Source organism: Petromyzon marinus, chromosome 79 (assembly GCF_048934315.1).
Source record: "Petromyzon marinus isolate PM22_M1 ecotype Great Lakes invasive population chromosome 79, UKy_Petmar_22M1.pri1.0, whole genome shotgun sequence".
In the NCBI taxonomy this organism is placed as follows: domain Eukaryota; kingdom Metazoa; phylum Chordata; class Hyperoartia; order Petromyzontiformes; family Petromyzontidae; genus Petromyzon; species Petromyzon marinus.
Genome location: NC_133745.1, coordinates 21,525,453 through 21,548,043, shown reverse-complemented (window position 1 = coordinate 21,548,043; position 22,591 = coordinate 21,525,453). Strand labels below are relative to the sequence as shown.

Below are 22,591 nucleotides of genomic sequence, written 5' to 3'. Positions count from 1 at the left end.
GTGGTGGTGGTGGTGATGGAGGTGGGGGTGGTGGTGGTGGAGGTGGAGGTGGTGGAGGAGGTGGTGGAGGAGGTGGAGGTGGTGGAGGTGGTGGAGGAGGTGGTGGAGGAGGTGGTGGTGGTGGTGGTGGAGGTGGTGGTGGAGGAGGTGGTGGAGGAGGTGGTGGAGGTGGTGGAGGAGGTGGTGGTAGTGGAGGAGGTGGGGGTGGAGGTGGTGGTGGAGGTAGTGGAGGTGGGGGTGGAGGTGGTGGGGGTGGTGGAGGTGGGGGTGGTGGAGGTGGGGGTGGAGGTGGTGGTGGAGGTGGTGGTGATGGTGGTGGGGGTAGTGGAGGAGGTGGGGGTGGAGGTGGTGGAGGAGGTGGTGGTGGGGGTGGAGGTAGTAGAGGTGGTGGTGGAGGTGGTTGTGGTGGTGGTGATGGTGGTGATGGTGGTGGTGGTGATGGTGGAGGTGATGGTGGTGATGGTGGTGGAGGTGGTGGTGGTGATGGTGGTGGTGGGGGTGGAGGTGGGGGTGGTGGAGGTGGTGATGGTGGTGGGGGTAGTGGAGGAGGTGGGGGTGGAGGTGGTGGTGGAGGTGGTGGAGGTGGTGATGGAGGTGGTGGTGGTGATGGAGGTGGTGGTGGTGGAGCGCGTGGGACCTCCCTGGGGGAGACGGAGCGAGGTAGCGTGGAGCGGTGGATGAGTGGGGGGAGGCTGGGGGTGGTAGAGACCCCGGAATGTGAATAGCAGCTGCCCCTGTGGCCCCGGAATCTGCATAGCCAGGAGGGGGGTGGGGTAAGGGAGTCCCCCCCCCGAACGTGCATAGCCAATGGGAGGGGGGATGGGGCCCCGGAATCCGCATAGCCAGGGGGGGGGGGCGGGGTAAGGGAGTCCCCCGAACGTGCATAGCCAATTGGAGGGGAGATGGGGCCCCGGAATCTGCATAGCCAGGAAGGGGCGCGGTGTAAAGGAGCCCCATAACCTGCATAGCCAATGGGAGGGGAGATCAGGCCCCGGAATCGGCATAGCCAAGAGGGGGGGCGTGGTTAACGGAGCACAAGAACTTTCATAGCCAATGGGAGGGGACAGAGGGGTGAGGCCCCGGAATCAGCATAGCCAAGAGGGGGGGCGTGGTTAAGGGAGCACCAGAACCTGCATAGCCAATGGGAGGGGAGAGAGGGGCGACAGGGGCGAGGCCCCGGAATCTGCATTGCGGGGGAGGCGAGATGCGGTACAAGACGGACGCATCGGCTCTCTGGAAACCTGCAGGCAGAACGGACTCATCACGCGTGAACTCTCTGTGTGTGTGCGGTGTTCACTGACTCATCACGCGTGAACTCACTGTGTGTGTGTGGTGTTCACTGACTCTTCACGCGTGAACTCACTCTGTGTGTGTGGTGTTAACTGACTCTTCACGCGTGAACACACTGTGTGTGTGTGGTGTTCACTGACTCATCACGCGTGAACACACTGTGTGTGTGTGTGGTGTTCACTGACTCATCACGCGTGAACTCTGTGTGTGTGGTGTTCACTGACTCATCACGCGTGAACACACTGTGTGTGTGGTGTTCACTGACTCATCACGCGTGAACTCACTGTGTGTTTGGTGTTCACTGACTCATCACGCGTGAACTCACTGTGTGTGTGCTGTGTTCACTGACTCATCACGCGTGAACTCACTGTGTGTGTGCTGTGTTCACTGACTCATCACACGTGAACTCACTGTGTGTGTGCTGTGTTCACTGACTCATCACACGTGAACACACTGTGTGTGTGTGGTGTTCACTGACTCATCACGCGTGAACACACTGTGTGTGTGGTGTTCACTGACTCATTACGCGTGAACTCTTTCTGTGTGTGTGGTGCTCACTGACTCATCACGCGTGAACTCTGTGTGTGTGTGGTGTTCACTGACTCATCACGCGTGAACTCACTGTGTGTGTGCTGTGTTCACTGACTCATCACACGTGAACTCACTGTGTGTGTGTGCTGTGTTCACTGACTCATCACACGTGAACACACTGTGTGTGTGTGGTGTTCACTGACTCATCACGCGTGAACACACTGTGTGTGTGGTGTTCACTGACTCATTACGCGTGAACTCTCTCTGTGTGTGTGGTGCTCACTGACTCATCACGCGTGAACTCTGTGTGTGTGTGTGGTGTTCACTGACTCATCACGCGTGAACTCACTGTGTGTGTGGTGTTCACTGACTCATCACGCGTGAACACACTGTGTGTGTGTGGTGTTCACTTACTCATCACGCGTGAACACACTGTGTGTGTGTGCGGTGTTCACTGACTCATCACGCGTGAACTCACTGTGTGTGTGGTGTTCACTGACTCATCACGCGTGAACTCTCTGTGTGTGTGGTGTTCACTGACTCATCACGCGTGAACACACTGTGTGTGTGTGGTGTTCACTGACTCATCACGCGTGAACTCACTGTGTGTGTGTGGTGTTCACTGACTCATCACGCGTGAACTCACTGTGTGTGTGTGTAGTGTTCACTGACTCATCACGCGTGAACTCACTGTGTGTATGTGGTGTTCACTGACTCATCACGCGTGAACTCACTGTGTGAGTGTGGTGTTCACTGACTCATCACGCGTGAACTCTGTGTGTGTGGTGTTCACTGACTCATCACGTGTGAACTCACTGTGTGTGTGGTGTTCACTGACTCATCACGCGTGAACTCACTGTGTGTGTGGTGTTCACTGACTCATCACGCGTGAACACACTGTGTGTGTGTGGTGTTCACTGACTCATCACGCGTGAACACACTGTGTGGTGTTCACTGACTCATCACGCGTGAACACACTGTGTGTGTGTGCGGTGTTCACTGACTCATCACGCGTGAACTCACTGTGTGTGTGTGCGGTGTTCACTGACTCATCACGCGTGAACTCACTGTGTGTGTGGTGTTCACTGACTGATCACGCGTGAACTCACTGTGTGTGTGGTGTTCACTGACTCATCACGCGTGAACTCACTGTGTGTGTGTGGTGTTCACTGACTCATCACGCGTGAACACACTGTGTGTGTGCGGTGTTCACTGACTCATCACGCGTGAACACACTGTGTGTGTGGTGTTCACTGACTCATCACGCGTGAACTCACTGTGTGTGTGCGGTGTTCACTGACTCATCACGCGTGAACTCACTGTGTGTGTGGTGTTCACTGACTCATCACGCGTGAACTCTCTGTGTGTGTGTGGGACTCTGCAGAAGCTGGACTGTCGCTCTCTCCCTGGATCTGGTTCCAACGTTGAGACTCACCCATTGGTTCAGTTCCAGCCGCTACTGTTGACCTGGTGAGTGTGTGGTGGGTGAGTGGTTGAGTGGGTGAGTGGGTGAGTGGTTGAGTGGGTGGTGGGTGATTGCGTGAGTGGATGAGTGGTTGAGTGAACGGTTGATTGAATGATTGAGTGAGTGAGTGGTTGAGTGAGTGGTTGAGTGAGTGGTTGAGTGAGTGGTTAAGTGAATGGTTGAGTGAATGATTGAGTGAGTGGTTGAGTGAGTGAGTGGTTGAGTGAGTGAGTGGTTGAGTGAGTGAGTGGTTGAGTGAGTGAGTGGTTGAGTGAGTGAGTGGTTGAGTGAGTAAGTGGTTGAGTGAATGGTTAAGTGAACGGTTGAGTGAATGGTTGAGTGAATGATTGAGTGAGTGAGTGGGTGAGTGAGTGGTTGAGTGAGTGGTTGAGTGAGTGGTTGAGTGAGTGGTTAAGTGAATGGTTGAGTGAATGATTGAGTGAGTGGTTGAGTGTGTGAGTGGTTGAGTGAGTGAGTGGTTCAGTGAATGGTTGAGTGGATGGTTGAGTGAATGATTGAGTGAGTGAGTGGTTGAGTGAGTGAGTGGTTGAGTGAGTGGTTAATTGAATTGTTGAGTGAATGATTGATTGAGTGAGTGAGTGGTTGAGTGAGTGGTTGAGTGAATGGTTTAGTGAATGGTTGAGTGAGTGGTTCAGTGAATGGTTGAGTGAATGGTTGAGTGGATGGTTGAGTGAATGATTGAGTGAGTGAGTGGTTGAGTGAGTGAGTGGTTGAATGAGTGGTTAAGTGAATGGTTGAGTGAATGATTGAGTGAGTGGTTGAGTGTGTGAGTGGTTGAGTGAGTGAGTGGTTCAGTGAATGGTTGAGTGGATGGTTGAGTGAATGATTGAGTGAGTGAGTGGTTGAGTGAGTGAGTGGTTGAGTGAGTGGTTAATTGAATGGTTGAGTGAATTATTGAGTGAGTGAGTGGTTGAGTGAGTGGTTTAGTGAATGGTTTAGTGAATGGTTGAGTGAGTGGTTCAGTGAATGGTTGAGTGAATGGTTGAGTGGATGGTTGAGTGAATGATTGAGTGAGTGAGTGGTTGAGTGAGTGAGTGGTTGAGTGAGTGGTTAAGTGAATGGTTGAGTGAATGATTGAGTGAGTGAGTGGTTGAGTGAGTGGTTGAGTGAATGGTTGAGTGAATGGTTGAGTGAGTGGTTGAATGAGTGAGTAGTTGAGTTTATTCTTGAGTGAGTGATTGGTTGAGTGAGTGAGTGGTTGAGTGAGCGGTTGAGTGAGTGAGTTGTTGGATGATTGAGTGAGTGGTTGAGTGAATGGTTGAGTGAGTGAATAGCTGAGTGAATGGTTGAGTGAGAGAGTGGTTAAGTGAGTGAGTGGTTGAGTAAGTGAGTGATTGAATGAGTGAGTGGTTGAGTGGTTGAGTGAGTAGTTGAGTGAGTGATTGAGTGGTTGAGTGAGTGAGTGGTTGAGTGAGTGATTGAGTGAGTGAGTGAGTGGTTGAGTGAATTCTTGAGTCGTTGAGGGATTGAGTGAGTGAGTGGTTGAATGATAGAGTGAGTGGTTGAATGAATGCTTAAGTGAGTGAGTGGTTGAGTAAGTGAGCGATTGAATGAGTGAGTGAGCAGTTGAGTGAGTGATTGAGTGAGTGGTTGAGTGAGTGAGTGAGTGGTTGAATGATTGAGTGAGTGGTCGAGTGAATGTTTGAATGAGTGACTGACTCATCACGCGTGAACTCACTGTGTGTGTGTGGTGTTCACTGACTCATCACGCGTGAACACACTGTGTGTGTGTGGTGTTCACTGACTCATCACGCGTGAACACACTGTGTGTGTGTGGTGTTCACTGACTCATCACGCGTGAACTCACTGTGTGTGTGTGGTGTTCACTGACTCATCACGCGTGAACTCACTGTGTGTGTGTGGTGTTCACTGGCTCATCACGCGTGAACGCACTGTGTGTGTGCGGTGTTCACTGACTCATCACGCGTGAACACACTGTGTGGTGTTCACTGACTCATCACGCGTGAACACACTGTGTGTGTGCTGTGTTCACTGACTCATCACGCGTGAACTCACTGTGTGTGTGCTGTGTTCACTGACTCATCACGCGTGAACTCACTGTGTGTGTGTGGTGTTCACTGACTCATCACGCGTGAACTCACTGTGTGTGTGTGGTGTTCACTGGCTCATCACGCGTGAACGCACTGTGTGTGTGCGGTGTTCACTGACTCGTCACACGTGAACACACTGTGTGTGTGGTGTTCACTGACTCATCACGCGTGAACACACTGTGTGTGTGTGGTGTTCACTGACTCATCACGCGTGAACACACTGTGTGTGTGTGGTGTTCACTGACTCATCACGCGTGAACACACTGTGTGTGTGCGGTGTTCACTGACTCATCACGCGTGAACTCACTGTGTGTGTGCTGTCTTCACTGACTCATCACGCGTGAACTCACTGTGTGTGTGGTGTTCACTGACTCATCACGCGTGAACACACTGTGTGTGTGTGTGGTGTTCACTGACTCATCACGCGTGAACTCACTGTGTGTGTGTGTGATGTTCACTGACTCATCACGCGTGAACTCACTGTGTGTGTGGTGTTCACTGATTCATCACGCGTGAACTCTCTGTGTGTGTGTGGGACTCTGCAGAAGCTGGACTGTCGCTCTCTTCCTGGATCTGGTTCCAACGTTGAGACTCACCCATTGGTTCAGTTCCAGCCGCTACTGTTGACCTGGTGAGTGTGTGGTGGGTGAGTGGTTGAGTGGGTGAGTGAGTGAGTGGTTGAGTGGGTGGTGGGTGATTGCGTGAGTGGGTGAGTGGTTGAGTGAACGGTTGATTGAATGATTGAGTGAGTGAGTGGTTGAGTGAGTGGTTGAGTGAGTGGTTGAGTGAGTGGTTAAGTGAATGGTTGAGTGAATGATTGAGTGAGTGGTTGAGTGAGTGAGTGGTTGAGTGAGTGAGTGGTTGAGTGAGTGAGTGGTTGAGTGAGTAAGTGGTTGAGTGAATGGTTAAGTGAACGGTTGAGTGAATGATTGAGTGAGTGAGTGGGTGAGTGAGTGGTTGAGTGAGTGGTTGAGTGAGTGGTTGAGTGTGTGAGTGATTGAGTGAGTGAGTGGTTCAGTGAATGGTTGAGTGGATGGTTGAGTGAATGATTGAGTGAGTGAGTGGTTGAGTGAGTGAGTGGTTGAGTGAGTGGTTAATTGAATGGTTGAGTGAATGATTGAGTGAGTGAGTGGTTGAGTGAATGGTTTAGTGAATGGTTGAGTGAGTGGTTCAGTGAATGGTTGAGTGAATGGTTGAGTGGATGGTTGAGTGAATGATTGAGTGAGTGAGTGATTGAGTGAGTGAGTGGTTGAGTGAGTGGTTAAGTGAATGATTGAGTGAATGATTGAGTGAGTGAGTGGTTGAGTGAGTGGTTGAGTGAATGGTTGAGTGAGTGGTTGAATGAGTGAGTAGTTGAGTTAATTCTTGAGTGAGTGATTGGTTGAGTGAGTGAGTGGTTGAGTGAGCGGTTGAGTGAGTGAGTTGTTGGATGATTGAGTGAGTGGTTGAGTGAATGGTTGAGTGAGTGAATAGCTGAGTGAATGGTTGAGTGAGAGAGTGGTTAAGTGAGTGAGTGGCTGAGTAAGTGAGTGATTGAATGAGTGAGTGGTTGAGTGGTTGAGTGAGTGGTTGAGTGAGTGATTGAGTGGTTGAGTGAGTGAGTGGTTGAGTGAGTGAATGGTTGAGTGAATTCTTGAGTCGTTGAGGGATTGAGTGAGTGAGTGGTTGAATGATAGAGTGAGTGGTTGAATGAATGCTTAAGTGAGTGAGTGGTTGAGTAAGTGAGCGATTGAATGAGTGAGTGAGCGGTTGAGTGAGTGATTGAGTGAGTGGTTGAGTGAGTGAGTGAGTGGTTGAATGATTGAGTGAGTGGTCGAGTGAATGGTTGAGCGAGTGACTTAGTACAGCAGATACACTGAGAGGCTGATCGATGTCCGGGTGCGGTCAAGGGATGTCTCCCTCCTGGCCGACCAGCGTTGTCTCTGTGCCAGCGGTCCCCAAACTTTTTGGCAGCAGGGACCGATTTCGTGGAAGGCAACTGGTTCATCATTGGGGTCTTTCGCGCTCATTGTGGCTACTAGGGGTTAGAGCTTGTGGGCTCGCCAACAGCACGTGACTGAGCCCCGGGGGTTGGGGGCCGCTGGTGAACGCTACATCTTGTCCAGCGGCTGCACGAGGTTGCCGGGCGGGAAACGAGCCGAGTGACGGTGATGGCCCCGTGGCCAGCGGCGCCGACTGTTGGAGCGTCGTCACCGGAGGCCAGGCGGGACAGAAAGCGCTTCGCGCGATCCTCGCGTATCCGGGCACCAGTTGGGCTTCCCGCCTCTCCTCCTCTCCTCCCCCCTCTCTCTCTCGCTCCCCGTGGTGAGATGTTGACAACCTCGCCCGGTGTGCAGGAGGCTCGTGGGTTCGATCCCAACCCTGCCGCTGTATATTTGGAGTTTGCGTGTCTCTTATCATCATCATCATCATCACGGTGGCTAGGAGATGTTGACTACCTCACCTGGTGTGCAGGAGGCTCGTGGGTTCGATCCTGACCCTGACGACGCCTGGTGCTGCTGTATATGTGGAGTCTGTGTCTCTCTCTCTCCCCGTGGTGAGATGTTGACTACCTCGCCTGGTGTGCAGGATAGTCGTGGGTTCGATCCCGACCCTGACGACGCCCGCTGCTGTATATGTGGAGTCTGCGTCTCTCTCATCATCATCATCGTGGTGGCTAGGAGATGTTGATTACCTCGCCTGGTGTGCAGGAGGTCTTGGGTTACATCCCGACCCTGACGATGCCTGCTGCTGTATATGTGGAGTCTGCGTTTCTCTCTGTCCCCGTGGTCACTGCGTGGATTTGTCTCCGGGTCCTCCTCCCTGCACATTTAGAATCAACGTCACCGACGCGTTCAGAGTAGTGTGTTGACCGACTCTGTGTCGCATTACATTACATTTCCAAATTTTACTAAGTTAGTTTGATTTAGTGTTGTCTCTGTCTCCCCTCAACGTTGGCGGTGGAGCTCTCATTGTGGGATCTCCCATTGACATGCTAATTCTTCTAACCCCCCGCTCTCTCTCTCTCTGTACCCCCTCTCTAGCTATTTAAGGCCTCGACACAGAGACGTTCTTTCTCTGTGTGCCCATGCATGTCTCTCTCTCTCTCTCTGCGTCTCTGCGTTAACTCTTTCCGCTTGTGTGTCTGTGTATGTGTCTCCGGTTCTGTCTCTTGGATGTAATCAACCAGGTAGGGTGTTGACTGCTGTGTCAGCCGACTTTCTGCGCCGAGTTGCATTATATTTCTAAGTTCACTAGGTGTGTGTTCTCTTTCATTTGTACCTGATGATGATTGCTTGCTTTGCAATCGAAACGTCGTGTGTTATTACGTAATTTATTATTTTCTATTTCTACGTGACTTTACTGAAAGAACCAAAGAATGAAGCGTTCAGAGTAATTTGCCTGCTGCTATGAATGCCCACGTGATGATGATGATGATGACATCAGCCCACGTGGTTGAGCTGCTACCATCCGTGATGGCCACATCACTTCTGACTAAAGAGCCACACAGCAGCTCATCATTGGGTGCCTTACACCTGGCAACATGAACAAAGTTTTCGTTGAATTGATGAAACCTCGGCAGTGAACGGCGGTTGTTGCCGGAATGCTGCCGCCGCCGCCGCCGATGAGTGGTCCTCTAGGTGCACCTAGCCTGGCGCAAGCGGCCGTGGTGGCGGCATCGTCTTGAGTCTCTCACCGCGCTGGGTTCCTCTTTGGACAGTGAGACGTGGAGGAGGTGAAGGAGGGGGTGGACGAGGAGAAGGCGGTGGAGGAGGAGGAGGAGGAGGCGGAGGAGGTGGAGGAGGTGGCTCCTTCTCTACGCATGGAGGTGCTCGTAAAGCGAGAGGTGGAGGAAGAGGAGGAGCCGGGCGGTGAGACGTGGCCACCCGTGAAGGTGGAGAGAGACGACGTTGATGGAGGTGGTGGTCCTGGTGAGTGACAGTGGTGGTGGTGGTGAGCGGTGGTGGTGGTGAGCGGTGGTGGTGAGCGGTGGTGGTGGTGGTGAGTGGTGGTGGTGAGCGGTGGTGGTTAGCGGTGGTGGTGAGCGGTGGTGGTGGTGAGCGGTGGTGGTGAGTGGTGGTGATGGTGAGACGTGGTGGTGGTGGTGAGCAGTGGTGGTGAGTGGTGGTGGTGAGACGTGGTGGTGAGCGGTGGTGAGCGGTGGTGGTGAGTGGTGATGACGGCGAGTTAAACACGACGCGAATTAACAACGTCGTTTGTGATGGTCAGTGTTGTATATGTGGGTTTTGTGAAAATTTGATGAAAATAATAAAAACTAAATGAAATCTGAAGTTTGCATAATGTATCCGAAGTTATATTAATTAGTGCAATTATGTGTATAAATTATGCTAATTCGAGAGATAATCTTATAAATTTATGAGAGTGGGTGTGGTTATGTTAATGACAGCCTTTATGATAATCAGACCCCGCCTCGTTGACGAGGGTCGGTTATCAATCGGGATAATACAATTAATTGTATGCAGTTATGCTAGTGTGATGCGGTATGCCAGAGTCAACTCGGCTTCGCTGTTTAACTTCGTATTATCGATCAGTATAATACAATTATTCTCGCTTTGACGTTTATTGAGTGGATTAGTGTGTTTATATTTTAGGTCACCAAGTTCATATCTCAACGCAGAACCAGTTCTTATGCATAGATTTCAGGAAAGAATCAATTTATTTCTAATTAAACCTCAACTCTAAAAGATACAACTCTCGGCTTGGAATTACAACACAGTATCAACACAGTCTCATCAATGACTGGGTTGTTTCACTTTGACAACAGCACCTGTGGTTAATTCCGCCGCGTAACTCGAGCTCGGTTGGTGGGAGAGAGAGTCGTTAAAACATGCATATGCTAATCTAAATAAAAACCTTAACTTTATAATATATGATTATACTTGAATTGTTCACGCAGTACCGCACTCATTATTGATCATATGCAACCCTTATCACGTTGTTAGCACATTGGGTCACGGAACGGTAGAGTATTCTGTAGAGTACTCGAGTATGTGCGGCGATCAGTAACGAAAGGTAATTAAGATTATATGACGATATTCATACGAAAAGGCGATCAAAACAGTTATTATTCCCAAAGGCACAAATATATCAACAGATCCATCGGACAGATTATATGATTACCGAAATGGCTTAGAGTGAGGGTGTGCGGTGGGGAGCGCTCTCTCCCCTGATATCCTTATCTTGGGCCAACGTTGAATTAATTATGGACCAGTTTGCCTGATAAGGAAGCCGGTTGGATACGCTATTCCCCCACGTGAGCGTAGCTCCGTGGCGAAGGGGTCAAGGGTTAATTCGTATTGATGGATCGGTTGGTAATTTATGCAATTAGAAGTACAGCCCAAAACAAAATATTAAGGAGGAAAATTATGAATATGCTTACAAACGATGGACTGTTATCACCCAATCTGTAGCGATGCTTCCACGGCCACAGGTGGTTCACGTTTTGGGATTGCCTTTTGGTTCCTGACTCGTGTATGGTGAGGGATATAAATTGTGTTGAATGGTCAGCGTTCGGAGTTGATTCTTTGCGTCAAACGGACGCCTGGTTTGTCGTGTGGTGGGGGGGGGGCAGTGCGCGTCATACGTATCGGTCGATTCGTCTGTCACCGTGGTTGATTCGGTTCGGCTGACGTAGGTTGGCGAGCCGACACGCTGTTGTAGTTGCGGTGGCCCGTCGGTAGATGGCGCACACAGCTCGCTCGTAGCGTGCGCGGTGGTGCCGTCGGCTTGGCGGCTTGCCCACGTTCCGCTCTTAGCGGGCACGGTTGTACGATCGGTAGATGGCGCTCGTCTGCTGGTCACTGGCACGGTCGTGTCGCTGAGTGTTGACCACCGGTTGCGCTATCGGGCGCTGGCGATACACGTTCGTTGCGATGCTGCTTTTGATGGTGCCGACTCGCACCGCGTAGCCCCGTCGCTAAACAGCGAGTCTCGCCATTCTGGCGGCCGGCAGGGACCTCCTCTGCATCGGCGGCGGCCGATCTCCTGCAGGGATGAGTTGAGCTGGCAAGCTGATGAGCTCCCCTTGATGAGCCGAGTTGAGCTGGCAAGCTGATGAGCTCCCCTTGATGAGCCGAGTTGAGCTGGCAAGCTGATGAGCTCCCTTGATGAGCCGAGTTGAGCTGGCAAGCTGATGAGCTCCCTTGATGAACTGAGTTGAGCTGGCAAGCTGATGAGCTCCCTTGATGAGCCGAGTTGAGCTGGTAAGCTGATGAGCTCCCTTGATGAGCCGAGTTGAGCTGGCAAGCTGATGAGCTCCCTTGATGAGCCGAGTTGAGCTGGCAAGCTGATGAGCTCCCTTGATGAACTGAGTTGAGTTGGCAAGCTGATGAGCTCCCTTGATGAGCTGAGTTGAGCTGGCAAGCTGATGAGCTCCCTTGATGAGCTGAGTTGAGCTGGCAAGCTGATGAGCTCCCTTGATGAGCTGAGTTGAGCTGGCAAGCTGATGAGCTCCCTTGATGAGCTGAGTTGAGCTGGCAAGCTGATGAGCTCCCTTGATGAGCTGAGTTGAGCTGGCAAGTGGGTCTTGCCCGCTTGCTGGTGAGCTCCTTGCTGATGAGCTCCTTGAGCTGGCAAGCGGGTCTTGCCCGCTTGCTGACAAGCTGAGGTTTCAATGCTGCAGTGTCCTCTTTATGCCAAAATCCCTCCTCTTGGCTCCTCCCCACAAGGCGGAGCTTCTTTTGATTTAGCTGTGTGTCGTGGTCTGGAGTATGTGTCCGTATGTGCGTCCGTTCGTATGTGTGTCCTTGTGTGCGTCATTTACGGCACAGCTCTGTTGCCCTCCTCTTTCCACAAACCATAACAACAGGTGTTACAAATCGTCTCACAGGCATCTCTGTCTGTGTTGCACAACCTGGAGGGAGGGGCGATATTCCCTCCAGTGTGACCTTCACCGACGCACAAAGAAATGGTTAAGGTTTTTAAAGTTAACATTTCATTCCATCAGTTTATTACATCACAGTCTTACAGTGATGATTCTGTATGGTTTGTTGTGTTAGTTTTCCATCGTGCTGTTCGATTTTATTTTAAGGGAAGGTGCTCTCTTGAGCGTATGCATATTCTTATCATGTGTTGCAGGAAGACAAAGGCGGCCGGGAGACTCTCTTTTTCCCTGGCCCCCGGTTTAACATCGCTCAAGTATTATTTAGCTTTAACATTAATTTTCGATTTAAAGCTTTCGTGACTGCAAGGATTCATCTTCTTTGGTTCTTTTGGTAAAGTCATTGAAGCTCTGTTCATTGAAGCTCTGTCGTCCCGACAGGTCTGTTCCTTTCACCTGAAGAAGGCCACTTGTGTTGTGGCCGAAACCTCGTGAGAATTTTATTGTGTTATTTTATTTTATTATTTTATTCTCATTCTACGTGACTTTACCGAAAGAACCAAAGAAGATTTAACATTAATGTTGCGTATGAATTATGTACTGTGATTTCTTTAACTTAAACTTGTTGCCTGGGGTCCTGCTGAGACACGCTGCATTCAAGGCATCTCTCCCCACGTCCACTCCTCTCTGCCTGGTGTGTGCTTTGCTTAATTAGATTTTCGCTCTCCCTTGAACAAGGTAGCCTGTGATTATTCCTCCGCTCTCTCACGCTGCGGGGAGACAAAAGCGTCTCCCTTTCTCTCCGTCTGTTGCTCTTATCTTTGGCGTGCCGAGGTCAGCTTCACACGGGCACCCGCAGGTGCACTTCAGGGCTGCTCTGGCTTACGTGTTTTCCCCTCTCTAACCTTTGAATTAACACTGCGTTATTATTTGCTTATGTCCTGAGGTTAGAGAATTCGTTTTGACTTAGGAAAAATTATGATTGTCATACGCTTCGGTCAGGTTGTGCAGAAACTACTAAAAACTACTAAACATTCAGTATTGAATTCATAAATGGGCAATGGTTCATTGATGTAGCTCGCAGCCTGGTCTCCAATTGGAGCGAGCGCGAGGATCGATAATTTTAGCCTACTCTTGTTGTTGAATTTCGAACTTTAACGTTACTTTAATAGCATTGCAGGGTCAATGGTTTTTAGCTGCTCTATGTCTATGTCTGTAGTACACTACACTATACACTACGCTACTATACACTACACTATTATACACTACACTATACACTACACTATTCACTACACTATACACTACTATACAATAAACTATACACTACTATAGAATACACTATACACTACTGTACAATACACTATACACTACTATACAATACACTACTATACACGATACACTACTATACACTACACTATACACTACACTACTATACACTACACTATACAGTGAGGGAAAAAGTATTTGATCCCCTGCTGATTTTGTACGTTTGCCCACTGACAAAGAAATGATCAGTCTATAATTTTAATGGTAGGTTTATTTGAACAGTGAGAGACAGAATAACAAAAAAATCCAGAAAAATGCATGTCAACAATGTTATAAACTGATTTGCATTTTAATGAGGGAAATAAGTATTTGACCCCTCTGCAAAACATGACTTAGTACTTGGTGGCAAAACCCTTGTTGGTAATCACAGAGGTCAGACGTTTCTTGTAGTTGGCCACCAGATTTGCCACACATGTCAGGAGGGATTTTGTCCCACTCCTCTTTGCAGATCTCCCAAGTCATTAAGGTTTCGAGGCTGACGTTTCGCAACTCGAACCTTCAGCTCTCTATGGGATTAAGGTCTGGAGACTGGCTAGGCCACTCCAGGGCCTTAATGTGCTGCTTCTTGAGCCACTCCTTTGTTGCCTTGGCTGTGTGTTTTGGGTCATTGTCATGCTGGAATACCCATCCACGACCCATTTTCAATGCCCTGGCTGAGGGATGGAGATTCTCACCCAAGATTTGATGGTACATGGCCCCGTCCATCGTCCCTTTGATGCGCTGAAGTTGTCCTGTCCCCTTAGCAGAAAAACACCCCCAAAGCATAATCTTTCCACCTCCATGTGTGACGGTGGGGATGGTGTTCTTGGGGTCATAGGCAGCATTCCTCCTCCTCCACACATGGCGAGTTGATGCCAAAGAGCTCCATTTTGGTCTCATCTGACCACAACACTTTCACCCAGTTGGCCTCTGAATCATTCAGATGTTCATTGGCAAACTTCAGACGGGCATGTATGTGTGATTTCTTGAGCAGGGGGACCTTGTGGGCGCTGCAGGATTTCAGTCCTTCATGGCGTAGTGTGTTACCAATTGTTTTCTTGGTGACTATGGTCCCAGCTGCCTTGAGATCATTGACAAGATCCTCCCGTGTAGTTCTGGGCTGATTCCTCACCGTTCTCATGATCATTGCAACTCCACGAGGTGAGATCTTGCATGGAGCCCCAGGCCGATGGAGATTGACAGTTCTTTTGTGTTTCTTCCATTTGCGAATAATCGCACCAACTGTTGTCACCGTCTCACCAATCTGCTTGGCAATGGTCTTGTAGCCCATTCCAGCCTTGTGTAGGTCTACAATATTGTCCCTGACATCCTTGTGAGGCTCTTTGGTCTTGGCCATGGTGGAGAGTTTGGAATATGATTGATTGCTTCTGTGGACAGGTGTCTTTTATACAGGTAACAAGCTGAGATTAGGAGCACTCCCTTTAAGAGCGTGCTCCTAATCTCAGCTCGTTACCTGTATAAAAGATACCTGGGAGCCAGAAATGTTTCTGATTGAGAAAGGGTCAAATATTATTTCCCTCATTAAAATGCAAATCAATGTATAACATTTTTGACATGCGTTTTTCTGGATTTTTTTTCTTGTTATTCTGTCTCTCACTGTTCAAATGCACCTAACATTAAAGTTATAGACTGATCATTTCTTTGTCAGTGGGCAAACGTACAAAATCAGCAGGGGATCAAATACTTTTTTTCCCTCACTGTACACTACTATACACTGCACACTACTGTACAATACACTATACACTACTATACAATACACTACTATACACTATACACTTCACTATACACTACACACTAGTGCTGTACGAGTGACGAATTGGCACATTCTGCTTACGTGACAACCCTTACTAGTTGGCTTTGTCGGGTGGTGGCGAGTTTTAACGACACAACATTTTTATATTTACGCGGTATAACCCAAAAACTTGTATTAAGGATGATATTGGTGGCGAAAGCCTTCGTGTTAAACTGTAATAATGATTATTATCATGGGGACTTGTTGCCGGTATCAAAGTATGAAAAATAAGAATGGGTGTTTGTTCAAACGCCAAATAAATTATATTTTTTTTTAAATCAAGGAATCAAGTACTGCATTAACCGCACACACGGTATTTATTTGTGTTGTTGTTTTGGTTGTTACTGGAGCGGGGGGGGGGGGAGAGACCTTAGTCCGGTAGCGGACAAAAGTTTTACTTGGAACTTGCGTGGAGCTCAATGGTGAACCTTTCGCCTCCTAGGTCAGGATCCTGATTCTCAAGAGGATGAGCTCGGCCTAGCGGAGGACCTCGGTGAAGAAGAGGAGCTTCAGTCAGATGGCGGGGACCTTCAGTCCGATGACGACGATATTCGTGTTAAAGAAGAACCTTTGGAGAATACCAAAGAGGAGCTTGGGAGTGACGATGGGGACCTTTATTCGGACGAAGAGGGTCTTGACGTCAAAGAAGCGCCTCTGGGGAATGAGGACCCTCGGCCTGGCGGTTCTACCGAGAGAGCCGGGGAGTCGCGGGGAGACTGGGGGACTCCGTCGGACGTGGCGGAGATCGAGGTGGTCCTGGAGAACAGCAGGGGCCGGAGGAACCGGACGGACGGCCGGAAATCCGACGACGGCAGGAGGCCGCACGAGTGCCCCTCGTGCGGCCGGGCCTTCACTTGCTCGTCGGCCCTGAAGAGGCACGCGATGACGCACACGGGCGAGAGGCCCTTCAAGTGCTCCGTGTGCGGGAACGGCTTCAGGAAGTCGTCGGCGCTCAAGAGTCACGCGATGATCCACACGGGCGAGAAGCCCTTCAAGTGCCCGCTGTGCCCCAGGGGCTTCGTCCAGTCGTTCGCCCTCAAGAGGCACGTGATGAAGCACACGGACGAGAAGCCGCACAAGTGCTCGGCGTGCGGCAAGGCCTTCACCGACTCGTCGACGCTCCGGAGCCACGCGAGGATCCACACGGGCGAGAGGCCGCACGGGTGCTCGACGTGCGGCAAGACCTTCGCGCACCTCTCCAACCTCAGGAGCCACGCCAAGATCCACACGGGCGAGCGGAATCACCGCTGCCCCGTGTGCGACAAGGGCTTCGTCGAGTCGTCGGACCTCAAGAACCACGCGATGACCCACACGGGAGAGAGGCCGCACAAGTGCGCCGCGTGCGGCAAGGGCTTCACGAAGCCGTCCTTCCTCAGGAACCACGAGTCGACGCACGGGGGCGAGAAGCCGCACAAGTGCGACGCCTGCGGGAAGGCCTTCACCCAGCTGGCAGCCCTCAGGGTCCACGCGATGGGCCACTCGGGCGAGAGGCCGCATGGCTGCGACGTCTGCGGGAAGGGCTTCGCGCACCTCTCGGCCCTGAAGGTCCACGCGATGATCCACACGGGCGAGAAGCCGCACCGGTGCCCGATATGCGACAAGGACTTCATAAAGTCGTCGGCCTGCAGCCGGCACGTGAAATCGCACAGCGCGGAGAAGCCGTACAAGTGCTTCGTCTGCGGGAGGAACTTTGCGGATCTCTCGAATCTCAACTTCCACGTGAAGTGTCTCAATCACTGAGACACTTCAAGTACAATCCGTTTGAACGTAGATTCATAGCAAAGTTTTGGTTTACTTTTGGGGGTTAGATCGCGTCGATGTAAACGCGTCGTTAGGCCCGCCACACCGCCCGACACGGCCAATTGGTTCGGGGTTTCGTCACGTGAACAAAACGTGCCAGTAGGTTTACCACTTCAGCACCCCGGCGTGTGCTGGAGAGTGATCCCACGGATGTTGTAAATGCGCGTGCTCTGGGTTCGCGAGCTTCGCACATTCGCGGGCTTTGCAACATTCGCGAGCCGCCGAATACAAAATCTTCACCGTTTTTAAAAGGAGGGCTGGAACGAGATCCGCTCTTGCCTTCCGAACGGACGACTGAGTGAATGACAGCAGTCTAAAACTGCATCTCCAATCCGCTGCTGCTGCTGTGAGTCCACGCGAAAGACGAAGAAGAAGACCACCAAACGTCGCAGCTGTAATGCCCCGGTACTCACGAGCGTCACGCAGCACCTACAGGTCACCGGTGGTGGGGGGGGGGGGGGGGGGGGGGGGAGATGCACGCAGAACCCCACACGGCCGCCCACTCCAGGTCTCCGTCTTGCAGTGATCCCTCTACGGACTCGCCGCTGTGCATTTGCTCACTTCATGCTTACTCCTTCATACGCTCTTGGTTATTATCAACGGTTTGAAGCTTTCGTGACTGCAGGAATCCATACTCTTTGGTTCTTTCGGTAAAGTCACGTAGGTAGAAAAATAAAATAAAATAAATAACGACGTTCTGATCGCAACACACAATCAGGCAAAAGTTTCGGCAAAGTTTTGCCTGATGAAGATCGCTTGTGTTGCGATCGAAACGTCGTGATTTGTTTTATTTGATTTTATTTCTAACTACGTTACTTTTGGTTTAACATGTAGGCTTTCGCGACCAATATTATTCATAATAAAGGTTTTTGGGTTAGATCGCGTTTATTTATAAATGTGTCGTAACCCTCCACCACCCGACACGGCCAATCAGCAAAAAAAAAATTGTCACGTTGACAAAAGACAATTCACTACTTTAGCCCACCGGTGTGTTGAAGAGTGAATCCACTCTTCACTACTTTAGCCCACCGGTGTGTTGAAGAGTGGATTCACTCTTCAACACACCGGTGGGCTAAAGTAGTGAATTGTCTTTTGTCAACGTGACACTTTTTTTTCTGCTGATTGGCCGTTGAAGAGTGGATTCACTCTTCAACACACCGGTGGGCTAAAGTAGTGAATTGTCTTTTGTCAACGTGACACTTTTTTTTTGCTGATTGGCCGTGTCGGGTGGTGGAGGGTTACGACACATTTATAAATAAACGCGATCTAACCCAAAAACCTTTATTATGTACGTTACTTTTACCGAAAGAACCGTGGGGTATTATCAACGGGTCGACCGCGAGTTCCATCGGGAAGGGAGCGAACGCATTCGGAGAGAGTGTTTTCGGGGGGAGATCGCTCCCTCCCCACAGTGGACACTTCCAATGTATATATGGCTTAAACACACTGCGCGTATCTGCATACCGTATACTCGACAAAGCTCACCCTAATGTATCCGTTGTTGTAGATATCATTCGTTGTGTTCATTAATCCCGTGCACACGCGCACAGATTGTTATTTGGACGATTGTTAGAGTGTTATTTGGTTTGTCAATTGGGTGCGTTTGGAAGATTTTGTGATTTTTTTCTTGATTTGCTTTTCGAATTTTTCGTTAATTAATTATAATCATTTATTCGTGAGACGTTCTGTTGCAATGCTGCAGAGCTGACACCTCGAGCAGTTCACTGCACCCACTACAACATCAAGCTTAGCTGTGTATGCGACCAATACACTTTGTTGATTTGCTTAAAATGAAAAAAACCTAAAACTGTGCGGGTGTTTTAATAATCAGACTCCCGCATCTCCCAATGCGGAGTCATCCACCCTCCCGAAATCCTCACCACCACCACCACCTCCCATCGTCGTCCAATCATGATCAAAGGTAATACAAATGAAACACATTGTTCCTTAAATATTGACTTAAAGCTTTTGTGACTGCAGGAATTCATATTCTTGGGTCTTTTGGTAAAGCCACGGAGATAGATTTGCGGGAGATCTGCGGAAATTCTCAGCAGCTTTCCCGCGAAATTTCTCACCTGATGACGATTGCTTGTGTTGAGATGGAAACGTGATATTGTTTTAAAAAATTATTTATTATTATTTTATCTATCTACGTGGCTTTACCGAAAGACCCAAGAATACATTGTTCCTATAATGTATTGTGGTCATTGTTATTACACTTTGACAATTCCCCCCGCCGTATGTTCGCCACGTACCAGGAACGTAATGACATTTCCCCACCCTCCCCACATTGGAATGAGGTTTTCTGCATTCGCGAATTCTGCATTACAAGAACGCTACCCTCGCGGATACAGAGGCGAGGGCATTAACCGTAGAGTAATACGTCGTTTAACATGCAGGTGTAGGTTTTCGCGACTAATAGTGTCCGTAACGGGGTTTTTTTTGGGGTTGATAGATCGCGTAAATATACATTTGTCGTTAAACCCACCGCCACCACCACCACCACCCGACACAGCCAATTAGTAAAGTTTGTGTCGCGTAAACAAAACGTGCCAATTCGTTACTAGCACAGCACTAAATCGGTTGTTGGAGTAGTGAACCAATTCGTTACTAGTCCAGCACTAACCGGTTGTGTTGGGGTAATGAACCAATTCGTTACTAGTACAGCACTAACCGGTTGTGTGTTGGAGAGTGAACCAATTCGTTACTAGTACAGCACTAAACTAGTTGTGTGTTGGGGTAGTGAACCAATTCGTTACTAGAACAGCACTAAACTGGTTGTGTGTTGGAGTAGTGAACCAATTCGTTAATAGTCCAGCACTAACCGGTTGTGTGTTGGGGTAGTGAACCAATTCGTTACTAGTACAGCACTAACCGGTTGTGTGTTGGAGTAGTGAATCAATTCGTTACTAGTGCAGCACTAAACTGGTTGTGTGTTGGGGTAGTGAACCAATTCGTTACTAGTACAGCACTAAACTAGTTGTGTGTTGGGGTAGTGAACCAATTCGTTACTAGAACAGCACTAAACTGGTTGTGTGTTGGAGTAGTGAACCAATTCGTTACTAGTGCAGCACTAAACTGGTTGTGTGTTGGGATAGTGAACCAATTCGTTACTAGTACAGCACTAACCGGTTGTGTGTTGGAGAGCAAACCCACTACAACATTTATAATTCGGGTAGTTGTGACGTTTCGCCGGTAATTACGAATTGGCACCACGTTTTACGTGACACATACTCCTTCCTGATTGGCCGTTTTGGGTGGCGATGTTTAACGACACACAGTTACGCGATCTAACCCACAAAAAAGACCCCCTATCGTGGATAATATTGGTCGCGAAAGGCCTACTGTCTGTTGATACCGGCAGTAGGCCTTTCGCGAGTGCAGAGTTTGGGACATGCAATCAAATCCTTTTAAAATATATAGATCTACAAACCAGTTCATGAAGCCTGCCTTCGCCAGGCAAAAGTTTTCAATAAATATAATGAACCTGATGTGATTTTTCCGTCTTTACGATTTGTATCTATGATCAGAGGGGCCGTACATCGTACATAAATGACGTCACGCACCTGGGGGGGGAGGGGGTCAGACATTTGTGACGATGTGTGACGAGGGGAGGAGGGTGAGAAATGTGACGTCACATCAAAATGCGCAACTTTATAAATAAATATAGACAACACGTTCTACTTAATTAAATAGACTTTTTAATCAATGTTTTCTCCTACAACATCAGAGTGTGCAGCGCCACATTAAATACGCACTACAATGTGACAATAGTTTAAAGCCATTTGAAGCGTGTTTTATTTTTTCAAAATTGAAATATGGTTTTGGGGGGCGGCGGGTTTTGGGGGGAGCAGAGCTTTGTGACGTCATATTTGAGGGGGGGGGGTCTGAATTTTTGTGACGCCGTGTGACGAGGGATTGGGGGGGGGGGTCAAAAATCGTCTAAAATCGCGTGACGTCATTTATGGGCGGCCCCAGATCACAAACAACTCCGCCAAACATTTTGTCTTCGCCTCTACGCCGCCCTCTCGTGGCCAGCTCCATAGAAGCCGGCGAGGCTTTAGAAGGCTCAACGAGACTGAATGCTGAATCAGAATCGGAACGTTTATCTCGACTGCGGGAGGAATCCCATGAGCTATGAAGCTCTTTTATTCACAGACGTCCAGTTGGAGGCACGGGGTCAGAACGTTAGAGCAACGAGCAGTGACACAAACACCATAACAGCTACTCAAAGCATTTTGGTATTCTTCCGCGAAAGGGAAAAAAAAAACCCCGCAAAAATTGTTGACGACGCAATTCAACTTCTTCCACTGTATTTAGGAACGTGAACTCATCATCAGAGAGCGCTCCATTAAAAGTTTCCGTGTTTTTTTGTTGTTGTTGTTATTATAAAGAGCAAAAATGGAACGAACTTCGTCTCTTTGAGGTGAAGCTCTATCTTGTACCGTTTTCGAATTATTCAGGTGTGAACGTCTATGAATGTTTGTATTGTTTCGTTCGAAACCGCTCGAATCTGAAATATCTAAAAAATGTTTATGAAAGGTAGAACACAACCAATGGTTCCCGCCTTAATTTTATTCGCCGTTTAACTCGGTCAGCGTTACTCACCGAGCGTGACTCAGGGAGTCACTCATCCTGACTTTATTTTTAAAAAACGCAGTCTTATATTGTGAATGTTTTCTGCTGAATAACACCACGCACGCGAACGTGTTTATGTGGCGCTTAACATCGAGATTTGGGGGCCTTAAAATGAAAAATCTTAGATTTTATGATTCTCCTATTTGCACACTAACAGCTACCTATTTACCAAATGCCAGCTTTCTACCTTGCCGGGAAGTTACCCCTAGAGGGTTTTGAGACATACAGACAGATTAAGCTCTGTATCTACATAGAATGTACAGACCGAAACAACAGAGGCCACTTACTTGACACGGTACGCTGGCTAAGGACAGGGAATGGAAATGATTGGCGGAGGGGAAATTGAAATGTAAAAGATGGGGGAACGAGGATTGAGTGTCATGGGGGGGGGGGGGGGGAGGGGGCGTTGCAGAAAGAGAACCAGGATTTGGCCGAGGGATATGGGGGTGTGCGGAACCTTCCAGAAAGTGGGAGGGGGGGACTAGAGGGATGTTCGGAGTGGGGATAGCATGAGGGGAAGGTGACGCTTGGAGAGAAGTTCGTGTGTCAAGCAGCGAAGTGCGGGGCTCTTAGTCATGAATAAAGGCTCTTAGTAACGGAGAAGAAACCACGTGTGTCGGACGTCATTACAAATGCAGCGCAGACCTGTCAACTTTATCACAGACCAATTCAGACCTTATCGGTCACCTCGTGCCCCTCATAAATCTCAACGTTCATCCTACAAAGTCCCATCACACTAATGTAGTATACTACTACACTACTATACTACTACACTACTATACTACTACACTACAATATTATGCTATGATACTACTACACTACTTTACTACTACACTGCTATACTACACTACTATACC

General features: G+C 49.2%; 1 protein-coding gene across 4 annotated transcripts in view; it reads left to right on the top strand.

The window, feature by feature from the left end:
* LOC116958528 (uncharacterized) overlaps positions 1-17,557 on the top strand; it is a 23,215-nt gene extending 5,658 nt beyond the window's left edge. The window contains exons 1-5 of one of the 4 annotated variants that reach the window (XM_076057001.1): positions 1,049-1,278; positions 3,206-3,291; positions 5,904-5,989; positions 9,059-9,269; positions 15,739-17,557. In XM_076057001.1, coding sequence (XP_075913116.1) covers positions 9,161-9,269; positions 15,739-17,036 — 1,407 coding nt within the window. In that variant the 5' untranslated portion in view covers positions 1,049-1,278; positions 3,206-3,291; positions 5,904-5,989; positions 9,059-9,160 and the 3' untranslated portion in view covers positions 17,037-17,557. Of the gene's footprint in view, positions 1-1,048; positions 1,279-3,030; positions 3,059-3,205; positions 3,292-5,715; positions 5,753-5,903; positions 5,990-9,058; positions 9,270-15,738 lie in introns of those variants that run through there. The other 3 variants (XM_076057002.1, XM_032981182.2, XM_076057003.1) reach the window with 3 other exon arrangements.
* The last annotated feature ends 5,034 nt before the right edge of the window (positions 17,558-22,591 follow it).